The sequence below is a fragment of the Microtus pennsylvanicus genome, chromosome 15 (assembly GCF_037038515.1).
Source record: "Microtus pennsylvanicus isolate mMicPen1 chromosome 15, mMicPen1.hap1, whole genome shotgun sequence".
Classification (NCBI taxonomy): Eukaryota; Metazoa; Chordata; class Mammalia; order Rodentia; family Cricetidae; genus Microtus; species Microtus pennsylvanicus.
In genome coordinates, this window is record NC_134593.1 from 7,556,326 (window position 1) to 7,584,302 (window position 27,977).

The following is a 27,977-nucleotide window of genomic DNA, read 5'->3' on the forward strand; positions in this document are numbered from 1 at the left end:
CCTCAGAGGGGAAGATGTTGCCTTGGCCTGAAAATACTCTTATTTGGAAACCTATAGAATAACAATACCAAAGCAAGGTCTACTGGGCCCTTTTAAACACTTGACCCTTAACACAACATCACCAGATTACTTGTGGAATTTTAATCTTTTCATTCGTGTAATTATTTATTATTTAAAAGTTGTAAATTTTAGAATTCATGTAATTTGGCTTGACACAAACTGAAAAAGCAGGGCTTGCTATTTCAAATGTATAGGTTTTAAAAAAGATCAATGGGAAAATGAAGTTACTCTCAAAGTTTTGAATAAATTTAAATATATTTAAATACTCTCCATATTTTCTTTCAGTGAGGAAATGTGTGCTACTGTAGGTCCAACAACTGAAGAGCCTTGGATAAGATTCTGGAAATTTCACTGATATGACATTCCCTGTACTAAACTGAAGATTAAAACTAGCAGAGAAGGAAGTCCCCAATTTTGTCACTGGCAATAAACTCTTAACGAAACAAATGGGATTGCTTTTTTTTTTTTTTTTTTTGGAGATTTGAAGTAAGCAGTTGTTACTTTTTGAACAGGGAAAAACCAGTTTTAAGTTATAGTCTTATAATGTCTCCTAATAACCTGCAGAGGGCACTCAAGTCCCTTGAAGAAAAGGTAAAAAAATTTAAGGTGGATAGACAATTTTTAATTTTTAAAATTATCATTACTAGTATTTATAAAAAATAATTTTTTTAAAAAACGGAAACTACCATCTCAAAAGGGCATTTAAAGAGAACACACAGTTTGCAAAATTTTAGCTCCTATAGGAAACCCGTCTTTCCATTCCTGGGCATTTGGCTGTCCTCTGTTAGGGCTAGATCATCAAACACTAACACACACGGATGCCAATCACACAAAGTATCCAGGCAGGACTTAGGAAAAACCTAGACCTCAGTATCATGCTTACAGGGCGGCTGGTCCAAGCTACCTTTGTTAGGCCGTGTGTAAAACAGGCGGTGAAGAAAAACGAAAGCCAGCAGTTCTTTAAGGTTCTTAACCGCTTCCGAAGACAAATCTCATGGGACCCTTCATAATGTTCATCTTAACAAATCTCTCCAATATTGCAAACTAATGTTGTCTGTAGCTATCTGAATAGACGGCCTCACAATATTCTTCCGGAAACCACGCGGACATGTCTACGCGGACACGGAACCCACTGAAGAAGCCAACGCCTAGGTTGTGTATGCGTATATTCCTTGTGGCTTATTTTACACGACAGTGAATACCTTCCTACCTCCCTATTTACTACATGGAGCTATTGACTACTGAGCACACTAGTTTCTTAGCGACGTAACCGTGGAAACTCACCCTTTAACACCAGCTTTACATTGTTTTTCTCAAAGCAGTTGAAAATTGATGATAAAATTTAGAATTACAGGAGGCCAGTGTGTCACAAATTTGTGTATGCATTTGAGTTGTTTTGATTTATAAATTAAGTACAAAGGTTTGAATAAAAAAAGCATACAAAATGATTTAAACAGTAGCTTTTATTGTAGATTACTACAGGATAATGAGCAACTATATAACATTTAAAGGTTTTGTCTTATTTATAAAGTTAATCATTAACAACAATAATTAAAAACAAAATTTGTTACAAATTATTGTGTACATATTATGTATCTATATTTTATAGGTTTTGAAGGATATTTAAGGAATAATTTGACATCTAGAAAAATACTAATATTGATAATAGTTTTTAAAAAGTGGATTCTTTGAAAATAGCATGAAACACATCTGAATTACTGCACAGACTATTTCAAAGTTTAAGTATATGGGGGAAAAGATAAAGCAAAAGACAGAGACAATTAAGAGAATGACTTACTTTGGCAATGATACCATTTAGGGAAAATGAATGCAGTTATTTTAATGAGAACATAAGGCTCCACCTCCTCAAGAAGAGAAAAGCTAACAAGATTGCGGGCTGCCTGTCTCCCTTGCTGTAGGGAGCAGTGCATATTTCAGTAGTGCCAGGGATGGCTGGGGCGATCCCATGAAACACAAGAGTTTTCTCAGCATAACTGCAGCCACACCTTTGATTCTTGGCTTAACTAGGGGCAGCGAGAATGCACTCATGCACGAGACAAAAAAGTTGTACTTGGAATGTAGCCTTTGTTTTTACTCTCTTTAAAACCTGTGATTCCTAATATCATTGTTCCACAGAGCAAAAAAAAAAAGTTTGTTCTCTTACATAAGAAATAAACTTCATTTGGTATTCAATTGACTTTGTAACTTAGCAGACAGGACTTTGCATCTTCAAAAACTGGGACTAAATTGCATTCTTGGCCCTTGCTTTGAAAGGTTATGGAGAATAAACGCACGGGCTGGTTGTGTTCTAGTGATCTCCCTAATCTCGGCTGCACTTTGTCAGAACGAGGTAACTGGTAGTTAAGTGAAATACCCTAGATCAAAGGGGGATTAATCAGCGACTGAATCCTTGCTGAATCAACCTGTCATTCAAGAAAATTATTTCCACGGAACTTAGCGGAGGATTGGAGGTATTTGCATAACAGCAACCAACATACTCCAGCCAGGTTAAAAGGTTCAGAATTCATCCCGTGTTTAGCTTTTTGCCTCTCTTTCCTTTCAGCAGCGGGGTACAATGGCTTCTAATCTGATCATACAGCTGACTATCCAGCAAACGGGACAGGAAAGTATTGCCAAGTTTGCATGAGGGATGGATCAATTTCACTTTCAGCAACTCCTAAATCTGATTTGTTGGAATTTAAGATGTAATCCTAAAAAGTCCCTTAAACCTGAGGACTGTTTATTAACATCCCTTTTTTGACCTTTGTCTCCACAAGTCCTCTGCTAGGGCAGCAAGCCCTGGGGAGGAACTCCACCTACAACCTCCCACGGGCACTGGAGGAATCTATGAGGGCCTCTTAAGGTTTTTTTGTTTATCTTCTTCTTCTTCTTCTTTTTTTTTTATATTGTAACAAGAAACAGGAAAAAAAAAACCAGCAATGGTTACTATGTGCAAAATGTCTTTGTTAAACACAGCACATGAAATCTAAGACCACAATATTGCAACAGTAGAAATACTGAGATGGCAAGAAAAAAAAAGATTTTGAGATGGGCTAATGTTACATTCCCAGTTAGCAGATTCAATTGTTTTAACAGTGTAAGACATCCCCACTGTCGAGTACTACATTCTGAGCCTTACAATGTTGCTTAGTACATAAATGGAGAACAGGTTTTACCCAAATCATGACCCATCTTTTCTAGAGTTCATTCGCAGATATTTAAAACTTTCTTTAACTCTTTGGGTTGAGTAAGAGTAACTACAGCATAGATATCAGATTTCATAATCATATTTTGGCACTAAAAGGGAATTTAGCAACATGGTATCTAGAGCAGGTCTAACCCCGTCCAAATCTGTCACTGGAAGTCGATGCTCATATTCACTGCAAATGCAAAGCACCTTTCAAGTTAAAAAAATTGCAAAGAATAGCTATCAAAGAAAATGAATAAAATCCATAGTGAGATAATTTTTTAGAAAATGATTGAAGTTCTAACCAAAGAAAGGACTCTGAGAGTGTCTTATAGCTTAGAATAAGAACATGTCAATCACAGTTAAGCTTCTGGAATCGGAATCCCTTTGAAATGCAGCTGTTTCTTCTTTAATTGTGGCAGTGGACTCTGAAAAAAAGAAAGGTCCAGCCTTAAAGATGAGTAAGGAATACAAAATAGCTCAGGATTAGCTGTGGAGTTCAAAGGTCGCTAATTACACTAAGGAGCTCCCAGACACAGGGAAAACATTAAACAGGTCACCTACCAAACCGGGAACAAGCTTTGTCTTCAGAAATTATCCTGAAGTGACAGGTTTCTAGACAAAAATCAAAAGCATCAGTGTGCCCAGCTGATCTCAATGGGATGAAATGTGGGCTGGCTTTTAGCTCCCTAGTGTTGTCAGAACGGAACAGCAACAGATGGCATTGCTTCCCAGTCACCCCATGCTTTTCTAGGAACCCCTAGATTTTCCCTAGGTTTCTAGAAATGTCAAATTAGAGGTCACTGGTTTTTCTAATTTGTTTATGAAGAGAGTTTGCCTCAGGGATTATATATTGAATTTTTCCAGATGAATGTGTCCTGTCTACCTTAGAACAATTTGCTAAGCATTTGTACAGTCAAAATTTCCAAACGGCTACCCTAATAACTTAAAGTACCATGTTACACTTTGAGTTGAGGAGTGATAGAAACCACAGAACTGTGTTTTCTTTCACTGCTGACTTCCTTTGGGTGAGTTGGGACAGCAAGTTACCGTCCTGGTCTGGCAATTACCCTCTTCTCTTTACTTAGGATGACTGTGAAAACAGAACTTGAGGCTGTGAGAAGCTCTGCAGGCAAAGAGGGTTTATAATGAGTAGGAATGACCCTAATTGAAAATGTATTTCAAGTCCTAGTTTATACACACTTCCTCCTCAATGGTTTTAACTCTTCTCTGAAGAATCAGCAGCTTTCTCTAAGCCCTTTTTAGAAGACTCATTTTTAAAAAAGAAATAGAACTCAGGATAAATCCAATTAAATATTAGTATGTCACTAATTTCTTTGAGGGGTAGGTCAGGCTTCAGTTGACATCAGTTAAGTTTTCATGATCTTTAATTTTTTTTTTTGCACTTAAAATTCAGCTTGGCAACAGACAACACATGGCTCTGAAGCAGAATATGAAGCGAGATGGTAGAAATGGGTAGAAGATAACACGGTAGATGGTTTTGAAGGAATCAAGAAAATGATAGAGAAAATGACAGGGACAGACTTAAGAAAAATATGCTACATTAAATTAGTGTAAATGACTTTTTATCCATGAAAGGGCTTTTGAGTTTACCTGAGTTCATTCGTTAACAGACTTTAATTAAAAAAAAAAAAGAGTATAATAGCTAGAATTATTTTTAAAACCTTGTCCAAGGACACTGAATAATCACAGACCACTGTGCTCATCTTCTGAAGTACTGCAGCCTGGTCGCCTGGTACCCTAAACACGTCATTCGGGCAGATTATTAAGTCAGTTAAAGGAGCCTGAGAGGGGTTATTGGGCTACCATCATAGCTCAGCTGGACGGGGGCTTGCCTGGCATGCATGAAGCTGAATTTGCTCCCTAGAAGCGGAGAACAAACTGGACATGGTGATACACCACTGAAATCCCAGCACTTGAGAGGGATTCAGGGTCATCCTCAGCTGCACAGTGGGTAGCTCAAGAACACTGAATAGAGTTATGCAGGTTCTTTATTGGCCAGGAGGAGGGATGTGATGAAGAGCAGATTATTATTTGAGCAGTATCTCCGCTTTCAAAGAAAGGATTTGTGATTATTTAACCAGATCATGGCTATTCTGAAATAGCATGCTGCTTGCTGAGGTTTGGATAAGCACAGTTTCCTTGTAGGTCCCTACAACCCACAGGACAGCTGCCTGAGACTGTGCTGGGGAAGGCTGAGCTCTTACTCAAGAAAAGGACTCTCTGACTGATTAGCACAGCCTGTCCCACAGGAGGCCACGGTTGGGCCTGTCCTGGCTGGGACTGAGCCTGGAGGCCTGCCACAGTTCCAGGAAGGAACATATGGCATGGAGACCAAGACTGGTCTTAAGTCAAAATGAATCACTACTTTCATATGTCCTGAGTCACACTGGCATGAAATAAGAGGGCAACAAAGAAAGGAAGACATTAGCCTTGAATAAATTTTTTCACACTATATCAGACTAAAGACATCAGATATAAATGTTTGGATGAAGAAATCATTCAGTGATTTTTCAGTCACAGGTTATATGAATACAAAGAAATAAAAATACTATGATTCTAATACAGAATGTTACATCACATAAATCCCATTTGAAGAAATAAATAAATCCCATGAGAAAATCATGGCAACAATGAAGCATATGTTACTGGAGCAGGAGCTTCAGAATTCCAGATGTAATAGTCAGAAGAAATTAGTTTCCGATCTACAAAAGGAAAAATAAAGGAAATGATAAAAATGTTTAATCTTAGCAAAAACCCAATAAGAGAATGAAGCTATCAGTTTTTGATAGCTTGTGGAGTATAGCCATGTCATGATAATAACTTTGAAGTATTCTATTTATTTTACCCTATTGAGGCTTTATTACAACTTAGATCCCATTAAAATGAACTCATAAATATTTGGGCAGACCACATTATATGAAACCTCTTATTTATACCAAATGTTTGTTTTTCCTACATTGCTAGTTGAATTTCTAATGAACCATTACTTTTCTTGGTTTTCCTTCTATGACCTCTACCAAGTTCTGAATTCTAGTCAAGGCATTCATTACTGCAATCAAAGAGCTGGAGACACAAATCATTACCCACTTCTCCACAGCACTTTCAGGAGGCTTCTTTCCTGTTTCTTCTGGTTTGGCTCCAATCTAAGCATTGTGCGTTCAGTTTTACACTCTGGACAAATGGTAACCTCCTTGAATCAAAGTTTTCTAAGTAATAAAACTGATGAAGTTATGTCACGTGGAATACACACATTCTTACTATTCGCATCACTGACTATAACCCAGCCTTTTCTGCCTTGCTTCATGCCCTCAGCACGAACTCCATAGAATCACGCCACCTTTCCTGTTCCCGCTTTAGCAATACGGGGAGGCGGCACAGCACACTGTTCAGAGGACAGGCTCCAGTGGCCAACTGCCCATGTCTGAATCTCAGCCATGTCCTTTACTTCACATGGCCTCTGTTCCACCAGTGTCCCCAGCCATAACACAGAGATACCAGCACATAAGGTGCTGTGAGGCTTAATGAGTTAATGTCCATAAAACACATAGTAATTATATCTGGAACATAGCTGGTGAAAAATGCTACTATTAAAATGAACATTTTTACTAAACTATTCGCAGAGCCACACTGTATACTCAGTACAAGGCAAAATGAAAGTGTGAAGGAATAAAGGGCTAGGTACGGTGACTCATCTGAAATGAATTCTCACATTCAATATTCTTTATAGAAAGGGCAAATAGAAGCTGTGCATTGGTGGACTTGGGAATCTGAGGCAAGAAGATGGTGAGCTGGAGGCCATACTGGGCTATAGAGTTGAGACCTTATCTCAATAAAGAAATAAAAATAGATATATTACTGATGTATTAAAGAACACGTATATTATAGAAACCTTTATTATGCTTTCTGAAAATTGTATTTAGTTAATATTAATAAAACACTTAAACATATTTTAGTTATTATCTAAAGAGATAACATTTTTCATAGAAGATGAAAAATATGCATCTCTATTTAGACACACATAATGATGACTGTTTAATATTATACTTTCATAAAAGAACATATACACTATAGACATGCCTCCATCAGTTCACCTAAAAGCAGCAAAAGACTGCTAGAGGAGAAAACACAGAGACAACACAGAGGTAGGAATACTGGCCCATCTGACTCCACTACACAGAGTTACTGCCATTTATAGAAATTGTCTAGGTTCTGTAATAAGGTTTCCTAGTTCTTCTAAAGCATTCAGGCATAAAGTCTTCCAATGTTTAGGACCCTAAGTCTGAGGCTAGACAAGCTCGAGGCCTTGAGTTGTATCCCAAGTACTGCCCAAACAAACTAAACAAATGTCCCTAAATATAGGAACTTTTATAAATTGGATTATTCCTAGCTAGATATATAACCTGACATTCTTACCCCTACCTTTACCGAGTTACTTCAGTCTACTTACTTTTATATGCCACCTGTATGTACTGAAGCTAAATTGAATAATTTTAAGTTTTGCTTTTTACCTCCTGATATATTCATCTAAAAATATATACATATTTTCACATACAGCATATATATGTAAATATATATGCATCTTACAACCAATACAATTAATGAAGGCAGGAAATCATCTTTCTATTGCTTGTCCTTTGGTAGGATGGAGAAGGTGCTAAATGATGTTTAGTGGCTATGGCATTTACCAAGAATAATTAAATTTTAAAATATAATCTATTCGCAAAAATTATAAGGTATATAATACTGTCATTTTTACTTCATTAACTTTTTTATTACATTCAAAGAAACCTAGCAATGTGGTGTGTGTGCACGCGTGCCCAGGACAGCATGTGGTGTGTGTGCACGCATGCACAGGACAGCATGTGGTGTACAGGACAGCATGTGGTGTGTGTGCACGCATGCACAGGACAGCATGTGGTGTACAGGACAGCATGTGGTGTGTGTGCACGCATGCACAGGACAGCATGTGGTGTACAGGACAGCATGTGGTGTGTGTGCACGCATGCACAGGACAGCATGTGGTGTACAGGACAGCATGTGGTGTTGTGTGCACGCGTGCCCAGGACAGCATGTGGTGTACAGGACAGCATGTGGTGTACAGGACAGCATGTGGTGTGTGTGCACGCATGCACAGGACAGCATGTGGTGTACAGGACAGCATGTGGTGTTGTGTGCACGCGTGCCCAGGACAGCATGTGGTGTACAGGACAGCATGTGGTGTGTGTGCACGCATGCACAGGACTACTTTCAGAGTCAGTTCTCTTCCACTGGGGTCCCACGGCTAGAACTCAGGCCATTAGGCCTGACAACAGTGTCTTTATCCATCTGGCCACTCCTGTGGAGCGCAGTCCAAGCATGGAGTTCTGTGAGGGGGATTCTGAGTGCTTGTGAGAAAACTCCAAGAAAACAGAATAGAAGTCTTGTGCCCTCAGTCTCTTCAGAGATGGAATTGTTCTTGGCTTGTGCTTTCCTGTCACCCCTAGGGGAAGCAGACAGGAGTGGGTTTAACTCTGAGTCTTCATTACTGGTTATTGCTATGGTTTATATACTACTATGTGGCTTGCCCTTGAGATTGGACACTATGCTCAGGAGACTCCTCCTAGCCCTCAGAGTGTAAACTGTCTGACGCTCTGAATAGAGTGGGCCCCTTGTTTTTAGGCTCCTCTCCCAGGCCCACTGCCTTCAGAGCACCAAACAGTTCCCTCTAACTTCTCCTTTAGAAATAGGGACACTAAAACTTAAGACGTTCAGCAGCTTTTCCAAAGTTACATACATTGGAGTCAGACGGGAGTTTAATATAGCCAGAGCAGATCCACATATATGCTATATACTAAAGCCACACCAACGGGGCCTGCTCATCCAGACTGTTTTTAAACACAAGTCAGAAGACAACATAAAGTTCACCAAGGGTTATGTGGGAAGGAATCAAGCCAAAGAAATATTTATAAAATTCCAATCTCCAAGTCTCATTGCATTTTAATTTTGCTGTAAGTAGTGACAACACAGTACCATTTTAATCCTGTTTAGTTTGAACCTGTACAACTTACATGCACTTATTTTTGGTTTTCCTGATGCAAAAACTTGAACTGAATGCTGATCGGCATAACATCCAGTGAGTGTATAATCTGAGATCCTAAAATGAAGCTAGGGAAATGAGAGAAAGAGTCAATTGAGGCGACTATTTGCTAAGACCCAAATACTAAAGTACAGTTGTGAAAACACATAATAAATGTGTGCATACCCGCTTTGTACTAGTTCCATTTCTTTGTAAGTGCTTAACCCATCCAGTGCTCCATTAACGTGAACCCTGGTGCACACAGGGAAGTAGTTAGTACTCAGTATGTGCAGCAGACCGTGCATCTGAACTCAGAACTGCTCCTGCTGTACTTCTGATAGAGCGATATATAGTCTTTTCTCCCTAGCAGGCTATCTGTGATAAATTCAGACCACATTCTTTGTTCAGTTAATTAATTTTACGTGTATAGACGTTTTGCCGGCATGCACATCTGTGTCTGATGCCCTCAGAGGCCAGAAGAGGGCAGGGACAATGTGGGTTCTGGGAATCTCCTCTGGGAGAGCAGCAGCAGCCAGTGCTCTTAATCACTGAGCCATCTCTCCAGCCCCAACCACATTTATATAATATGTAGGATGTGTATGCTTTTTAATAAAGCACACAAATGCAATCATGACAAGAAGAGATACCAGCTTATCTCATGCTTGGGGAAATGGCACGCTCTACCTCATTTTTCTGATAACCAAAATCTCTTACAGAACTGTTATCAAGTTATTCCTTTCCTCATCTAGAAAACTTTCTAAAATGTAAGCCACAGCTCTTGGATCCCATCGGTGATGTACGGTTATCACTGTGAATGCTAGCACCACACTGGGCTGTAAAGATGAGGAGTTAACACCTTTCTAGGCTCCTTGGGCTGTGGTTCTCATTTGTGTTGGTAAACACCTCATTTGCCAAGATCCTGCTATCTTTTCAACACCACCCCCTACACTAAACCAGGGGCCTTGCATGTTCCCGGCAAGCCCTCCATCTCTGCGTTACATACCAAGCCATATACTTTTTTTTTTCTCCTCTTTTCTCTGCAAATTTCTCCAATTTTATATGTGTGCATGTGTGTATATTTTTCAGATCTTAAAAATCTCTTTCTTACAGCAGTTCACATAATAGGAAAGCAAAGAGCTTGTGCTGCTTTAGTGTTTTAACTCTCAGTGTTAGAAGCTATGTAGACGAGGTCCATTCCATATTTATTATATGCATTTGTTATATGCTTTTGATCAGACTGGAACTGGTTAAATGAAGGAAATGAGCAAGAAAATTCTAAAAAACAGCCCTTGCCATACACAATGTAGTAACATTCTGTATTTTTTTTTCTGAAAAAAAAATCAAAAATTTAAATAATAAGCCTTAAAACATAATAGTAGGCAAAGTCAAAGCCCACACAGAAAAATATAAATTCTTAGCAGTGTATTCTCACCCTCACTACTGCTGATTTTATAGATATTTATTTATCTTTCATCTTTGATTTCTCTGATGGCATTCTCCTTCCCGTAAACTTTTTGGTTATTCCTTCAATTTTCCTTACTGATTCTTCTGAATCTTTCCTTATTTTCTTTTATTTATATGATCCTATTCATTTTCTTGTATCAACTCTTTTCAATGGGTACTCCTAAATCCTTATTATACGGTGAATCTTCATGTGAATCAAATTTTAGGGTTTTAGCTATCTGTTGGACATTTACATTAAGGTATGTTGCTATTACCAGGTATACATACATATGTACGTACGTACATACATGCATATTCAACAAATACCTGTGTGCTAGGCCCTGGACTAGATGTTGAGGATCAAACAGAGAATGGGTAGGAGTCATACAGTCTTTGTCATCATGCACTTTGCTTGAATCCATTGCAGATTAACACCCATAAACAAATCATTCTCAGAAACTGAAACATCTAGCAAAGGTTGAGGATATCCAGGCTCTCTCTTCCAACCTGAATCACCTGCCCTTCCTATGGAGAACTCACATTCCTAGCACTGGCTTCTGAAACCGTGTTCGCCTCCTTTCACTTTCTAAGTCATTTTAAAAAATACTATGCTTATGCGGCATGCGCACTATGTGCTGTTGTGTGTGAGCAGAGGCACTTACATGCCATGTGTGGATGGAGATGGCAGAGGACAATGTTTGAGAGCTGGCTCTTTCCACTCTGAATTCCAGAGACTGAACTTGGGTAGAGCTTTGACCCACTGGGCCATGGTGGCCCTTAACCCATTGTTGAGATGAAGATATTAGTCAGCCTTCATGCTCACATGGTGGCTGTTAACCCATTGTTGAGATGAAGATATTAGTCAGCCTTCACGCTCACATCGTCCTCAGAGTTTGCTTTGGCCAGAAGGACTCACGCTTGCTCCAAGACACCTAAAGCAGTTAGTACTGACCAGTCACTAATCTGTACTATTGAAAACTATTGAAATCAAGGGCTGCATCTTAGTTTTGAACATAAATCTAATTTGATCACTAAGAGTTGGGTAGCTTAAATTAGAGTGTTTAGGCTATTCTTAACTACTTTCCTTAAAATTTGAGCATTTGGTGAAACAGGAAAACCACTGGCCGTGGTGACTCATGTTTGTCTGAGCATTTAGGGGAGGTTGAGGCAGGAGGCTCATAAGCTTAAAGCCAACTAGTCTTACACAGGGATTTGGAGAGCAGTTTGGCCTAAGGCAGATATCCTGTTTCCCCCACCCAATAAATGTTTCTAAGAAGGAACTTAGCTACACAAAAAGTGCTAGGAAACACTAAAGCTCAAATACATGTGCAGCTTAGAACTAAATGAGGGTTTCTGATGCAGTGCTCCATGTGCTTACCTTTACATATGCTGTATTTCCAATGCAAATGTGATCAAATGGCTGCTTGTTATGGCCCTTGGCGCCAAACGTTAGAGTTCCAGAAAGACTAATTTCCATTGATTTGGGGAACTTCTGGCCTAAAACACAAATGTATCAATCAATTATTCTAAAACAGAAAATTCTACAGCAAATGAGAAAAAAAAATCAATAGACAAAACCTTGCTCACCAATAATCCAGACCAATAAACTTTTTTCTCGATATACTTCAAGTTGACCAAAACTAACTTTGTATTCCAAATGGGTAATCGGACCTCTTTAAGAAAAAGAGAGAAGGAGAAAGAGAGAGAGAGAAAACATAGAAAAAAAACCCTCAGATATAAGTTTTAAAGTTGATGATTCAAATCTTGTTACTGTTATTTACATTATAAAAGCAGATCTATATTCCAACTGCAGGAGAACAAAAAATGAATACAGATCTTAGAGAACAGCAGAAATCACATAAACATTTACAGCAACTATATATCACATTAGTATTCCTAGAGACAATTATAAAATCATATAGATTATATTCATATCACATGCATTGGTAGATTAAAATTATGATTTTACTAATTAAGTACACTTTTTGTAAAGAGCTACACTGCTGAACACATTTTAAAGTAGAACTGACCTCTGCTCTAACTGGCTAAGTCACCAGGCTGTTGGTGGTTAAGATTGATTTCCATAGACCAGAGACACTGATAGAAGTCCAAGCACAACGGCCCTTGAGGAAGTTACACTGACTTAAGTTTGGAATTTATTTGCAAGTTTAAATGGAAAAAATTGAGGCATCATCTAAAGGTAAATAGATTCTTATCATGATTACATTTTAGTTCAGAATCAGTACTCATTTGAATAACAAAATTACTTAGCTTTTAAAAATATGGTAAATGAAGAAGACACTTTATTGTGGGACAGAAATACATCAGAGGACAGCAATCATGGCGCCATATTACTTGTCCCTACCTGTTGTAAAAAGGTATATGAGCCTCACAGATTTCAAAATTATTTTTTACACTTTCATGAAGTTTTAAATTAACTGTTATTTTCAGTTGTACTTCTTCTTCTTTCATGTGATAAGAACCCAATATTGGTGGGACAGGGACCTGAAAACAGACACAACTCTTAATATAATTCTCATGTTAATGAGTCAAAGATACAAATGGTGACAGGAAAAAAAGCCCTGTAGTAATATATTTATTAGCTATACATACATATTATAAATACATAAAATTTTATAAAACTTTGTAAATCTGTATATATTTATCATGTAGGCATGGCTTTAATGCTAGAGGGCTGTTCTACATTGCTTCCACAACAGCCTTGTTGGTCTACATCTGTCCCGAGAGCAGATTCCCTTCCTTTCTGAACAAAGACCAGAAAGGCACCTTACAGAACACACTTGCTCCTACTCTTGCTCTTCCGTGTTCTCAGACCTCAGCACGGGTCCTCTGCCCACAGCTCAAATGCTCCCTTCCTGTCCTGTGACTACTGTTTCTCCTCTCCAGCCCCCAGCTCAGCAATAGCTTAGCTGGGCACTAATGACTGACTGAAGAGGAAACTGCCTGTATGCCGGTTTGAGCGAGACATCTTATTGGTACATTTATACAAGACACAGGGAAGTCTGCCTTTTATGTAGGTAGAGCATGTGCGAGCAGACCCAAAAGACAGGGAACACTGGGAAGGAGAGGCGAGACAAGGGAGACTGTCGTAGCTTTGCTTATAACTCTCAGGTAGCCCACATCTATTTCTTGAATGATAATGAGAATCCTTCAAGATAAATTTCGTCTAGTCAATCTGTCTGGAGCAGGGTTTTCGAATCTAACTGGCTGATAATTAGAAATAGAGACAACTGACACAACATAGTAAAAACATGTCAGGCTTTGGGAATTTGGAAGACCTGGGTTCAAACCCAGGCTCTGCCACTTATCAGTCATTTAACTTCTCTAAGACTCTCACCATCTATAAAATGGACACAATACCATCTACTTTAAGGTTTGTTGGAATCACTAGAGAAAAAGACGCAAGCGCCTAGGACAGTGACACACAGTGAGCACAAACAGCTACAAATACCCCACGTTTGCTTAGCTAAGACTGCCTGCCAGTTATTTCGTGTTTGCATTTAAAACCATGACTAAATCTACATCAGGGTCCATCCTGTGATCTGGGATTCTTAGTTAAAGATTAAAAAGAAAAAACTTCGCTGACTGTGAAAGTTAATGCTGTTATAGACATTAGAGATAAGAGGTAGCCTATTCAAAGACGTGAACATTTATCTTATCCACCCCTTCCTGCCCTGTAAATAACTCATGAAAAATTTCCATCCAGGAGCATTCACCAGTGTGTCAGCAGCGTCTCAACAGTGCCAAGCTGATTTACCGGAGAAGTGTACTGGCATAAGCTGAATGACTCCAAAGGCGGAGAGAACGGGAATTTATAAGGCCCACTAAATGCAGAATCATCCATTGTATCAATGCTACTCGCGGTCAGAATGGCTGAATCAAGAGAAGTCACACAAGGATGAACGATAATATCTTGAAGTGGAGATCCATTGGTGGGGAGATTCAAGCTGACGGTAACGTTTGGCATGATTCCTTCCAAGTCACACTGGAATGCAAGCAGAAACAAGAATGACCAAGGTCTTTCAGCAGTGCAGCCTACCTGAGGCTTTTCTGAATTCAAGTCACTTCTCCCAATGTATCTTTTCCCTATGCATTATTCTCTTTGCTCTGTTTTCTGATTAGCAATTTGATAGTTAGCTAAGCCAGTCGTCAGAGAGTCTTCACTGACCCCTTGGCTCTCCTTTAAGCCCCTATAACAGCTAGTTCAAACCTACTGGTTTCTCTCAGGACCCTGGCAACCAGGCCCTTACAATGTTACTGTTTACTGGCTCAATCTGACTTGTTTTCCTCTAGTCCAGTGGTTCTCAAACTGTGGGACATGACACCCTTGGGGGCTGAACGACTGTTTTACAGGGGTCGTACATATCAGATCCAATGAGTACAAGTCATAATAGTAGCAAAATTAGTGAAGTAGCAATGGGAACTATGGTTGCAGGAGAGGGGGCACCACAGAAACTGTATGAAAGGGTGGCACACAGCGTTAGGAAGTTTGAGAAGCACTGCTCGAGCCCTCCAGCCACACTGACTGCAGACTCAGACATTTCAATGGCTCCTCTTTCACTTGGTAAACTTTTATGCCTCCCATCATTTGGTTCCCATCTAACTCTAGTGTTCTATCCCTTAATTACATTGCAAACGTATAGAAATTCTGCATTCTTTCTGAATAAACCACACCATCTTGTCCTTCCATGTGCACCTAACACCCGCTGGTCCTTGCCGGCATGCTTTCTCCCGATATAGTATTTTACTTAGTCAGGAGCCATCACTTTCCGGGGGAAGGCACTTTCAGGCAAACTTGACAGTCTGAGTTTGATCCCCAGGACTCACATGGTAGAAGGAGAGGACCAACTCTCCCAAATTGTCCTCTGACCTCTACTTGTGTGCTGAGACATGTGCACCCACACTCATAACCCCCCCCCCCACACACAAATAAAGGTTTAAAAGAAAGCCTTGCATTCTTTGTGCCTAGTTCATTTTGATTGTGTAAGCCTTGCACTGCACCGCCTAACTGTGTTTCAGCATGGAGACACTGGGTCTTCTTCCTCTGTGACTGAGTTGGCTTGCCCATGGTAGGATAACCATGAAGGATTTCATTATCCTTGGGAGGTCAGGGAAGGCAGGGAAGACAGCTCCATAGGTCTTTTCATGAGCTTCTATGTTATGACTACCAGGGCCAGATGACAGAGCACTTTCCCAGCCCTCTCCTTAAATCCCAGATGATAGAGCACTTTCCCAGCCCTCTCCTTAAATCCCAGATGACAGAGCACTTTCCCAGCCCTCTCCTTAAATCCCAGATGACAGAGCACTTTCCCAGCCCTCTCCTTAAATCCCAGATGACAGAGCACTTTCCCAGCCCTCTCCTTAAATCCCAGATGACAGAGCACTTTCCCAGCCCTCTCCTTAAATCCCAGATGATAGAGCACTTTTCCCAGCCCTTTCCTTAAATCCCAGCTTTTAGGTTCAACACACTGACACGCAGTTCTCTGTGAACTCCTCTACCTAGTCCAGTCTCCAGAATGAAGTCTTGACTGACTTGTTTCTGTAATCAAAAGAAAAGATTCATTCCCCAGCTCCTCTGGTACTTGAGTCTCAATGTCTTTACTTCATAAGCCTACACCAACACACCTTACTTGTGTGTGTATAAATGTGGGTGTGGGGAGAGGGTGTACTCGGGGCCCTCCTTGAACCTTAATTCTAACTTGACATTTACTTCTTATTTTAGTTTAAATTATGTCTATGTGTGGGTATGTACAATGAGTACTGTGTCTGTGGAAGCCGGAATCAGAAGACAATGGACCCGTTGGAGCTGGAGTTACAAGCAGTTAGCTGTGAACTGCCTGGTGTGGGCACTGAGAACCAGACCTGGGTTCTCTGCCAGAGCAGTAAGTACTCCTATTTGCTGAGCCATCCCTCCAGCCCTTATTCAGTTTGTAAAGTGCTGGATCCAGTTAGCCAAACGAAACATGTTTGATTAGACACACAAGGCGTTTAGCAAAAGGACTTGGCAGGCAGAGTGCTCAGGTCAGATGCTACACGCAGTCTGCACACGCAGTCACCACTAGTCACCATGTGATCTGTGCTTCTAGATGCTACACGCAGTCTGCACACGCAGTCACCACTAGTCACCATGTGATCTGTGCTTTCTAGATGCTACACGCAGTCTGCACACGCGGTCACCACTAGTCACCATGTGATCTGTGCTCCTATTTGTTCCCCTCTTGCAGCTTCGCGCTCTTTCTCAGCAAGAGCTACTCTGTGCTTCCTCACACACACATCCATTGCTATTCACAGGAGAGCAGTTTTAACTCTGAAATAGAACAGTTTTAACTGCTTCCATTTCATACCCTTTTCTAATCTGCAACCTTATTTCTTCCCCAATATCAATATAAAATCTTTCACTTTGAAATGTTTCAAATACCTGTTTAATTTTATGCTATGTGTATTCGCCAGGGCGCATGCATGTGCATCACATGTAAGCAGGAGCCCACCGAGGACAGAGGAGGTGTCAGATGCCCAGGAATGGCAATTCAACAGTTGTGAGCCACCATGTGGGTGTTAGGAACCAAACTCAGATCCTCTGCAGGAGCAGTACCTGCTCTTGACCACTGAGCCATCTCACCGTGTAATATCTGATCTATCATTTAACACATACGAATTCATAGTGTATCTGCTTCAACAGTAGGCAGGCATTCTGAACTGTGCTGGGGGACAATTAGTAGCTTAGAAAGGTCTTTTTTTCCTACGTGGTGACAATTACATCAAATTTCAAATTTGAACTTAAAAATAGGTGTTATATTACATTTGTAGATTAGCAAGAATAAAAGACTTGATTTTGTTATTTATTGAGATAATAAACACCCAGATATTTAAGAGTAAATAGTATTAAAACCTAAAGCATCATTTACGTTCATTAAATTTTTCCCTAGCAGTGTATAATTTGCAATGAGATTGAAGAAACTGCACCATTATGGAAACCGTCACAACTCCTGCTGTCCAGCCACTTAAAATACCGGAAGTACAGGATGAGGACCGCCATTCTAAAAGAAATCTGTATATGCTTTTTAAAAGTCCTTTGGCATATACAATCTGGACTTGAGAAGAAGACACATAGAAGGCTATCTTATTTTTAAATGATAAGAGATTTACAAAGTTAGGTGACTTTGGAATGACAAAGGTCATTTAGAGGTAATGGACAGCCTCAGACAAACATTTACCATTAGGTTGAGGTATACGCCATTATCCCTCCCCACTTTAAAGCACTTTCTAGAAAATTGCATTGATTTATTTTAGTGTATATGAGCATGTATGTGTGTATACATATGTGTATAAGCATGTATGCTACAGCACATGTGTGGAGGCCAGGGGACAACTTGTGAGAGTCGGTTCTCTCACCACATGAGAGTTGGCAATGGAACTCAGATTGTTAGGCTTGGAGAAAAGTACCTTTACAGGCTGAGCCATCTCACCAGCCCCTCCTTTATTTAAAAAAACATTTTCATTATAGTCATTTGAACCAGGACGAAGGCAGTAACTCATATTTCCCGCAAACAAGAAACTAGGGTCAGCTTAACAATGAGCAGAGAAATGTACACATTATGTTAATCACAATATGTGTAACATCCAGGAGGAAGAACAGCAGCTTTTTCTAATTTTTATTGCACTGAACTCACAAGGAAAAGACTCAGCACCTTACGAGTGATGAATGACACAGCCCATGATTTTTCAAGCTTCTCTTCCTAATAGGATAAACAATTTGAATGCAATTTTGAATAGAACAGAAACTTTTAGCATAGACAAAACTTTTAGGTTACTTTAATTAGAAAAAAGAGTCAATTTCCCTATCTAATTCTGTTCTTAAAATATACTTTATTCATAGGATTTATATATAGTAACTAAATGTTAAATTTACAAAATATATAAAATAAAGGACCAAAAAAGATATTTGAACATACTATTAATACATAAATGTAGTGTTTAATTGGAGGACTTTGTTGATTATTATTCAACCAGATGTTAACCATTGCTATCTGTACTGATGTTTCCACTGTCCCCATTTTCTAACTTTAAGACAGATAACTCTATCATTGAGCTATTTAAATAAAATAAGCACCCTCTTGTTATTTGATGTGAAGTCAGAGGACTTGTCAGTTCTAGAGAAATGGAAGTGAGATGGTGCTAAAGGATATTCACAAGGTGTCCCAAACACCTCTTTTCTGGAGGGGGATTTGATTCTGTATGTCCTCATGTAACCAGACTTAGTGATCGGCTTTGCATCTAACAAACCTAACGTAGTAGAAATGATGCCGTGGCTTTTCAGAGTGCGTCGTGAGAACCATAGCTTGAATCCTCCTCTCTTTCACACACACACACACACAAGCACACACTATCTGATCTGACAGAGGACAGCCACCAAGTGGTGAGGACACTCAAGCACCAGTGGAGACATGTGAAGTGGGGACAGGGCCTCCTCCCATCAGCCCACACTGACTTGCCAGTCATGAGAGTCATGTTGCAAGCAGATATTCAAGCCCCAGACAGATCTTCAGATGATAAGATCCAACCAACACGCTGACTAAAGGCTCATGAGATTCTCTACTGAAGATTCCCAGCAAAGCTGCTCCTAAAGTTGTGACCCACGGAAACTATTAAGATAATGTCTATTTTAGAGCAAAGAGATAATTCATTACATAATAGTCACTAAGTGAACAATTTGTAAGAAATACAGAAAGACAAAATTTCATGGCTGCTGCTAAGGATAACAATCACAACTTATAAAACTGTACAAGAAAAGCTGCAAAATTTCCTGTTCTTCAGTGTTAAATGATGTGACAAAGCAAATCCTGGAGAAAAGCTCACCTTGCAAGTGACTGTCCCAACAACTTGCCACGTGTCCGCTGCGTCCTGTTTACCATACTGCATGCACTTCACCTTTTCAGTGATAGAAATGGAAATCTGAGGCTTTCCTTTGTATGCGCCAACTTTCCATGCTGGCTGTTTGTGCGGCTGAGTCACAGATGAGAAATTAGCACTAGTCAGTGAATTCTGCAAGTTAGTGTCCAGCAGAGTACCCAAAGGACAAGCCTGCAGAAGCAGGTCAGGCAACTGACTCAACTTTGTGTTTAGGTCTGCGTCACTTTTCTGACTTGAGGAGTAAAGAAAATCCTGTATCCCGAAAAGCAGTTCCAAGCCTTGTGAGACTCCACTAACACTAACTACAGATGGGCGGGGAGATAGGGCTTGTTCAACCAGTGGAACACTTGCATAAATCATATCGTTCCTCAGAAAAGCAATGACTGGCCAGAGTTCTTCACCGCCTACTGAAAGTCCATAGACGGGTGATTTGTTGGTGTGTGAGCAGCTATCACGCCTCTCCACAAAGTCTTTACCATCACCCGATAATCTCAGTTGGAAGAGTAATGCCTTCAGGAAGGGACCATCTTCGGGTACAGGAACATAACTCACTCCATTGAAGATTTTGGCTCGCTTTTCAACAGTAGGGTATCGTCTGCATCAAGGAAACAGAAACATTACAAATGATTCTTCCATGTACATCAATGGGAGAATTAAAAGGTTTTAAGACAGAAGGCAAATAGTCACAGCTATAAAACATAAACCAATGAACAAATAACATGCACTACCGAAGAAAAAAACCCTGAGCCATTAAACCTGCTAATGTCTGACTGGAACAAATGTTTTCTATTTAGGATGTTATCTCAAGTGACAGAATATACCATTTACTGTGGAAAGTGACTGACTCAATTTAATTAGTTTTTTAAACAGGTAGAGTACACGTTTCTAATTCAAAACCTTTGTTTTAAAACCACTCAGATTCCCTCTTGGTAGATGTTATGCTTAATCTGACTATCAACTTGATGGGATTTAGTGTTGCGGGATATTCGATCACACTGTGAAACTCCGACACTGTTAATAAAGTCAACTTTGCATCAGGGGTGAAGGCAGCGACTAGTTGACAAGAATTAGCTAAAGAGAGCACAGAGGATCCAGGAATATGGATAGAGAGATGCACAGGAAGGAGTAGGTAGGGACTTAGAGAGTTTTGATCTTTGGCTTAAGATAAACGGAAAGATGCTTCTCTTGTTGGGTCTCCAGCCGAAAGGGAAGCTCAGCTGGTTGTTTTTTGGCTTCTCTGATCTAGCAAGTTTTCACACCAACATCTGACTCCCAAGGTTTTACTGGTGTACAGAATAATAAAGACTTAGTTAAACCAGGCAGTGGTAGCGCACGCCTTTAATCCCAGCACTCGGGAGGCAGAGGCAGGTGGATCTCTGGGAGTTCGAGGCCAGCCTGGTCTACAGAGCTAGTTCCAGGACAGGAACCAAAGCTACAGAGAAACCCTGTCTCGAAAAACCAAAAAAAAAAAAAAAAAAACTTAGTTAAAACCTACATTTGTCCTCTGCAGCCGAGATGGTGACCACAGGAAACCTTGCCAGGCCGCAGTCCGAGGGGAAGGATGTTGACTACGGTGTGGTGGGTGCAGCAGTAGTTAAAATAGCAGAAGATTCAGGTGTAGCTACTAAGCCAAGAGAAAAGCAATTTCCCATATGGAAACAGATCTTTGGGTTTGTCTGTGGGCAACGTTCTAGATTAGGCTGGGGTTGGAAGTCCCACCCTGAACACGGGTGACCTCACTTCATGGGCTGGGTCCTGAGCTGAATGAGATGGAGAAAGAGTTGGGGGCAGTATTAGCTGCTCTCTGATCCTGATGTGCATGCAGTGTGACCAGCTGTCTCACGCTCCTGGACCACTATGTCTCCAACCTGATGGACTGTACCCTTAAGCTTTGAATTAAAATAAATTATTTTCTCTCAAGTATCTATAATAAGGGGTTTTGTTTTTTAATTCTACCTTAGATTAATCACAAAGAAGTGATTATATTTATGCCTCTAAACTTTTAGATTCATTTATTGAGATGATAGTAATTTACATAATGAATAACAGATACCGTGAATGTTCATAACAACCCTTGTTAAATAGGGGAGATCATTTTGTAATACTGGCTTATCTCTATGGTACTGGAAGATATTTAGAGATAATAAAGAGAGAGAAATCAAATTAATCCTTTACAGTCTATGCGCTCTGGGTAGACTGTAAACTTCTAACCTCTCTGCCCCATTACAAACCAGAAGATGCGCAGGCCCTTCAGTCTTCTGTGAGACTCCACTAATCACGGCCACACCTCTCTCCAGGGCTAAGGACTGAGTCACTAGGTCCTAAACACTGTTTTTCACTTTCAAAACACATACTTTTCTTTATTCCTTTTCCTTCTACTTTAAGGTCCAGAATAAAGTTGTCTACAACTCCTCATTTTCTGAGTAAATAAGCAAGCCCTCTGTGATGCGCTTCCTGGTTGTCGAGTTGACTGTATCTGGAATTAACTAAAACCCATGTGGCTGGGCACATTTCTGAGGGATTTTTTTCTAAATTAAATCTTTTAAAGTGGGAAGCTCCACCTCTAATCTGGGCCACCTATATAAAGGTCATGGAAGAAGGGAGCTTACTCTCTTTGCTTGCTTCCCTTCAATCTTGCTGGCAAATCAATTCTTTCTCTGCACTGGGGACTCCCTCTTGGGGACTCCAGTGTACACAGGAGGCCAGCTGAGACATCTAGCTTCACAGACTGAACAACCACTGGACTCTTTGACTTTGCATTGGTAGACAGCCATTGTTGGACTAGCTGGACCAAAGGCTGTCACCCACTTCAGTAAACACACACACACATACACACACACACACACACACACTATAATACACACACAAAATGTTCATTCTATCTATCTGTTTCTCTAGAGAACCCTGACTAATATAATCTCCTAAGGCCATTTTCTTATTTATAAAATACATGAGAGGTCAAGAGAATGTATTTAGCAAGCATGGAACCCTAGGTTCAATCTCCAGCACCAAAAACAAACTAAAACCTAGCAAATGGATAGCAACTACCAAGATTTCTTTTTGTAATTTTCATAACAATATTTTTCTCAAATAAGATACTAATGTTTGATAATAAATAAAATAATGCATTGAAATAATCTATTAATTAGTGGTCCTTCACTTAGATTCTTAGGTATTTTTCTGATTGAAAAGGGAAAATTTTGCTAGTATACCATTAGTGACTTGTCTTACTCCCACAGTTGACTATAAAGAAAATAAACTAATCCAGGACCTTACACAATGTCTTAATATGTGTTTAATATTTTGTTAGCTGATTTAATCTATTGTTTCAAACTAATTGAGGTTTTGCTTCATGTTGTGGGATCTTTTGTTCATACTCTTAACACTCCCAACAGTGCCCAATAAAGTTCTACCTTGAATCAGGGGTGGATCCAGTGACTAGCTGACCAGAACTGGTCATAGAGAAGCCAGCAATTTCAACAGAGAAGGCATACAGGAAGGAAAGGGCGGGAACTAGAGTTGGAGCTTTCTCAGTTCTGGGACCAGGGAAGAGACTCTTGCAGTGTCTCTAGTCAAAAGTCAAGGTGAGCTAATTGCCACTTAGTCTCTCTGGGCTAGCAGGTTTTCATCCCAGCCTTTGACTCCTGAGTCTTATTGGTAAATAGAACAATAGAGACTTAATTTAAACCTATATATTGCAGCCATGGCAGAGCTGGGGCCAAAGGACCAGAATCCTGGCCAGGCCATGGCCGGAGTGGCTGGCAGGGCATTGACTGAGGGGCTGTGGGATAGCAGATGATGTGCAGCCACTGAGCCGACAGAAGAACATCAGTTTCAAGACAGGATTAAGTGTCCCTATAGAGGGCTGGAGAGATGGCTCAGAGGTTAAGAGCACTGGCTGCTCTTCCAGAGATCTTGAGTTCAAATTCCAGCAACCACATGGTGGCTCACTACCATCTGTAATGAGATCTGGTGCCCTCTTCTGGCCTGCAGGCATACATGGAGGCTGAACACTGTGTATATAATAAACAAATCTTTTAAAAAAAGTGTCCCTATTACTATGGGTGTAATACCAATCTGAGGTGCATCCAGACTGTTATATAAGTTCGTTCGCCCTCTTGAATCATAAGTGATAGCCACTACTCTTTGGTGTGTATGTGGAGAATATGCAGTGCTGTGACTATTTCCTCTGGGCGGAGGCAGAGTATCTATGATGATGCAGTCAGTACTGACAGGAACCTTTCAAGGCCTCCTCTCCCCAAGACACCAATCCTACCACACAACAGGTAAACAACTAACTTGGGGGACTGTGGCTGGTGTGTCTTCTGGTGAGTCACCCGTGCTCCCTTAAGTAACCCCAACAAACACACTGGTTTGTCAAGCTCAACTTGAATAGATTCCTTTGGTCTGTTACTGTCTTTTAAATCTAGGGTTATTACACATTTATAACAAGAATTCTAATTGGTTGAGTCAGCTATCAGGGTAAAAACCGAAGGATCAGAGAAGCAAAGCAGTCAACACTAGAGAATTCTTCTACCAATGTTTGGACCAAAGGGGTGATCCAGTCTATAAGAATCCTCAGACTGCTGCTGTCTCTACAAAACCTCAGACTGCATCCATTTCTATGATCCTCAGACTGCATGCTCAGACTGAACCCTTAGACTGCATCTAAGCTCTTGTCTCCTTCCACCTTACATCCCTGCCTCCACCTCTCTAGTGCTGGGATTAAAGATGTGAGCTGCCACCAGCTGGCTCTGCTTCTCTTTTAAACTGGACCAATTTCATATAACCCAGGGTGGCCTTGAACTCACAGAGATCTGACTGCCTCTGTCTCCCGAGTGCTGGGATTAAAGGTGTGTGCCACCACTGCCTGGCCGCTACTAGTGGCTTGCTCTGTACTGCGATTTTCAGGCAAGCTTTATGTGGTAGATTACAAAATATTACTACATACATTTCTTTATATCTTCCCAAGACAGGCTAAGGAACATATGTTAATTCATATCTATTGGCCTTAACACCAGCTTCAAATGGTCGGAAATCTGAAAATGCAGAACTTTACAAAACTAGCAATTTATTCAATAATACAGAATTAAAGCAACACATAGATGAATCAATCATGTGACACTCCCCCCCACTTGTTAACTTCATAGAGATGTAGTGAAACTCACCTAAATGTGTCTGAATGTGTCATCTAAAGTACGTAATATGCACAACTGGGAAAGCATTCCGAAAACTAACTTGACTTTCATTTCCCAATTCTGTGTATATATATGTGGTACGGGAGAATTGTCTGTATTCTGTCAATCATGTTTTAAATAAATGCTGATTAGCCAGGCAGGAAGTATAGGCGGGTCAACCAGACAGGAAGTAGAGGCAGGGCGATGAGAACAGGAGTATTCTGGGAAGAAGGAAGCTCTTCCCCCATTCCTGCCCAGACCACTGAAGAAGCAGGATGTGACCTGCCCCGCTGAAAAAGATACTGAGCCATGTGGCCAACACAGATAAGAATAATGGGTTAATATAAGCTACAAGAGTTAATAAGAAGCCTGAGCTAATGTGCCAATCATTTATAATTAATGCAGACTCTGTGTGATTTTCTTTGGGGGCTTACCGGCTGTGGAAACTGGGGAGGACGGAAACCCCAACCAGCAAGCCTGGCCCTTATGTTACATATGTGGAGTGGTGGGAGTGGGTATGTGCATTTGAATGCAGATGGCTTTGGCGTCCAGAAGATGCTGGATCCATTTGGGGCTAGAGTTAGTGGTGGCTGGTGAGCTGCCCCAGGTGGGTTCTGGGAAATAAACTCTGGTCCTCTGAAAGAGCAAGTAAATGTTCTTAATTACCAAGCATCTCTTCAGCTCTGCATGAATTCTTCAAATGGGCTCACTTTTTCAATTAACTAAGGTCTCACTTCAATTACAATGCATAAAATCAGAACATTGGCACAAAAAAGACAAAGTAATAGAACAGAGATAGATCAGTGTTTATATAAAGGCATATAACAAACATCAATAGTGAGCCAAGATATATAGGCTTACATGACAATGTCAGGAAAACTGTCAAATAACATGAAGAAAAGGTGAATTTCCCATTTACCACCATATGCAAAGCTGAGCTTCAAATAGACGAAAGGCTTAAATGTAACAGACAAAATTATACAGAATGGATAAATTGGTATCTTTGGAAAATAAAGGTAATTCACAGAAAAGGAAACCTAAGAGATGAGCAAATATTGTTAGAGAAAGATATACAAATAGAAATTAGATTACCTTTGTTGGCAAAAAGTTAGAGGAAGAGTCATAAAAGTACAGAAATCCACTAATTTCTAATGAACGTGTTAGCATTTGGGAAGCTGCTTGTCAGTATTTTGTCAAAATCATTATAAACATGTTGTAAGGCCCTTTGAGGATGTCTCCTCAAATGTAGCTCCATTCTGAATGGGAGAGGCAACTTGCATCTGTCACTAAGGAATTTGAATGAAGGAAATCATAACTTCCTACAGATCAAGTAACTAGAGCTGCCGTGTCCAATATGGTAGGCGCTAGGTACATGTGCTACTTAAACTTAAGCAAAAGTAACAGCTGAGGTGGGGCATGCTGGTTGCATGAATTTAATCTCAGCACCCGGGAAGCAGAGGCAGGAGGATATCTATGAGTTTGTGGCTAGTCTGGTCTACATAGTGAGTTTCAGGTCAGCCAGTGCTACGCAGTGCCGGTCTCAAGACAACAAAGACCTAATAATGAGTTCCTCAGCCACACCACCCACAAGTGCTTACTGTTACTGATTTGTAACATTAGCATAGACTTAGAACCCATTCCCTTTCTGTCATGCAGGAAGGTCAAGTGGAGGTGCTGCTTTCCAAGAACGCAAAGCTACTCGATAGTCAGAGGCTTCTCAGACATACTGCCAAGAATAGGAAACAACCTCAAGAGTGACATGAAATTAAAATGTTTCTGCAAAACAAATAAAACTACAAGCAAAGTGGAGAGACAGACAGCCTACAGATTGGGAAAAAAAACTTGGCCAGCTATACTTTATAAAGCAGTTAATATATTGTATAAAGAACTGCAGAAACCACACACACACACACACACACACACACACACACACACACAGAGCCCCAAATTTCCAATCAATAAGTGGAGAAATGAACTCAATAATAAATTCTGAAAAGAAACAAAAATAACTAAAAAAAATTTTTTAGAAGAGTACACGTCCACCTTCTGTATTTTAAGCTACTGTATAGTCCTCGCCATAGAATTATTTTGGTAAGAAATGGCAAAATCTTAAAATGGGATCAGGTCATTTATGTCACCTAGGAAAAAATGATGGTAATTTAGGTTTTCACTGTTCCTTTTATGTTGTTCAGCCACTAAAAACTGCAAACAATAATGACTTCTAGCAATCACGTACACTGATAAGATGAAAACTTATTGCTCCACAAGGAGTTTTTGGAAGAATGAATTAAAATACTCTAAAGTAAATTTTGCCACTGAAAGTTGGAAAACCTGAAACAGGTTTAGTGCTCAGTAAGTTTTTTTCTTTCACTATATCTGTACCAATCTTAAACAGATGGAATTCATTTTAAGATACAATAATACAGAGACAGACAAATGTCTGTCGAGGTCAGTCTGGTCTACATAGCGAGTTCCAGAATAGCTGGGGTATTTTTGCTTCACAACAACAACAAAGATAGCAACGTGTCAAGCCACTCATTTCTCACAACAATGTCAGAAGGCACAGGATACAAAGATTCACCTGCCCAGCGGCGCTCAGCGAGCTGTTCCGGGCAGATCTGGAATTCAGTGCACACAAGAAAACTGCTACACGATCCGTTCTGGGCCCCATCACGCCTGACGAAGCAGACTCGCAATTACCTGGAGAACCTGACGGTGCCACCGAGCGGAGTTCCTGGCTCGTGACGGACGAGCCACACTGCCCGCAGGGCCATGGTAAGCCGCCGCAGTATCAGACCATCACAGAAACTAAAGCCGCCATTCTGCCAGAGCAGACCCGCCTTGGGATGGACTCCGCTGGGGAACGTCGGCGTTCCCCGCGCGCCGCAAACGTTCACGTGAGACGCTCGCTCTTTCCAGTGCGGTGACTCAAGTCCGCCCGTCCCTCCAGGAAGTCAACACACACCTCGGAAAGTCCTGGAACCCGCACCGGAATCTCGACGGACTTCCCACTTCCGGGACGGCGGCCCGCGAGGCTCAAAGCGCGTCGCCCGCTCGCAGACCAGCGCCTCGGCGGCCCGCCCGCCCCGCCAAGTCTGCC

At 40.6% G+C, this 27,977-nt stretch overlaps 1 protein-coding gene across 1 annotated transcript; it reads right to left on the reverse strand.

Moving 5' to 3' along the window:
• Positions 1–1,508: 1,508 nt before the first annotated feature.
• Ap5m1 (adaptor related protein complex 5 subunit mu 1) lies at positions 1,509–27,974 on the reverse strand. Its single transcript, XM_075949181.1, has 8 exons — positions 27,578–27,974; positions 19,647–20,295; positions 14,548–14,775; positions 13,135–13,274; positions 12,357–12,442; positions 12,148–12,266; positions 9,319–9,415; positions 1,509–5,973 (listed from the first exon to the last, which is right to left on the reverse strand). Exons 1-8 carry the CDS (start codon positions 27,649–27,651, stop codon positions 5,891–5,893), a joined length of 1,476 nt encoding a protein of 491 aa, XP_075805296.1. The 5' UTR covers positions 27,652–27,974; the 3' UTR covers positions 1,509–5,890.
• Between the last annotated feature and the right edge of the window lie 3 nt (positions 27,975–27,977).

Excerpts from the sequence above, each read along its gene's own strand:
- Ap5m1 (XM_075949181.1), bottom strand. The coding sequence starts at position 27,651 with ATGGCCCTGCGGGCAGTGTGGCTCGTCCGTCACGAGCCAGGAACTCCG. Across the intron at positions 20,296-27,577 it reads GGCACCGTCAGGTTCTCCAG|ACGATACCCTACTGTTGAAA; the intron begins GTAATTGCGAGT and ends TCCTTGATGCAG. Across the intron at positions 14,776-19,646 it reads TTGGGACAGTCACTTGCAAG|TGTGACTTGGAAGGAATCAT; the intron begins GTGAGCTTTTCT and ends CTTGCATTCCAG.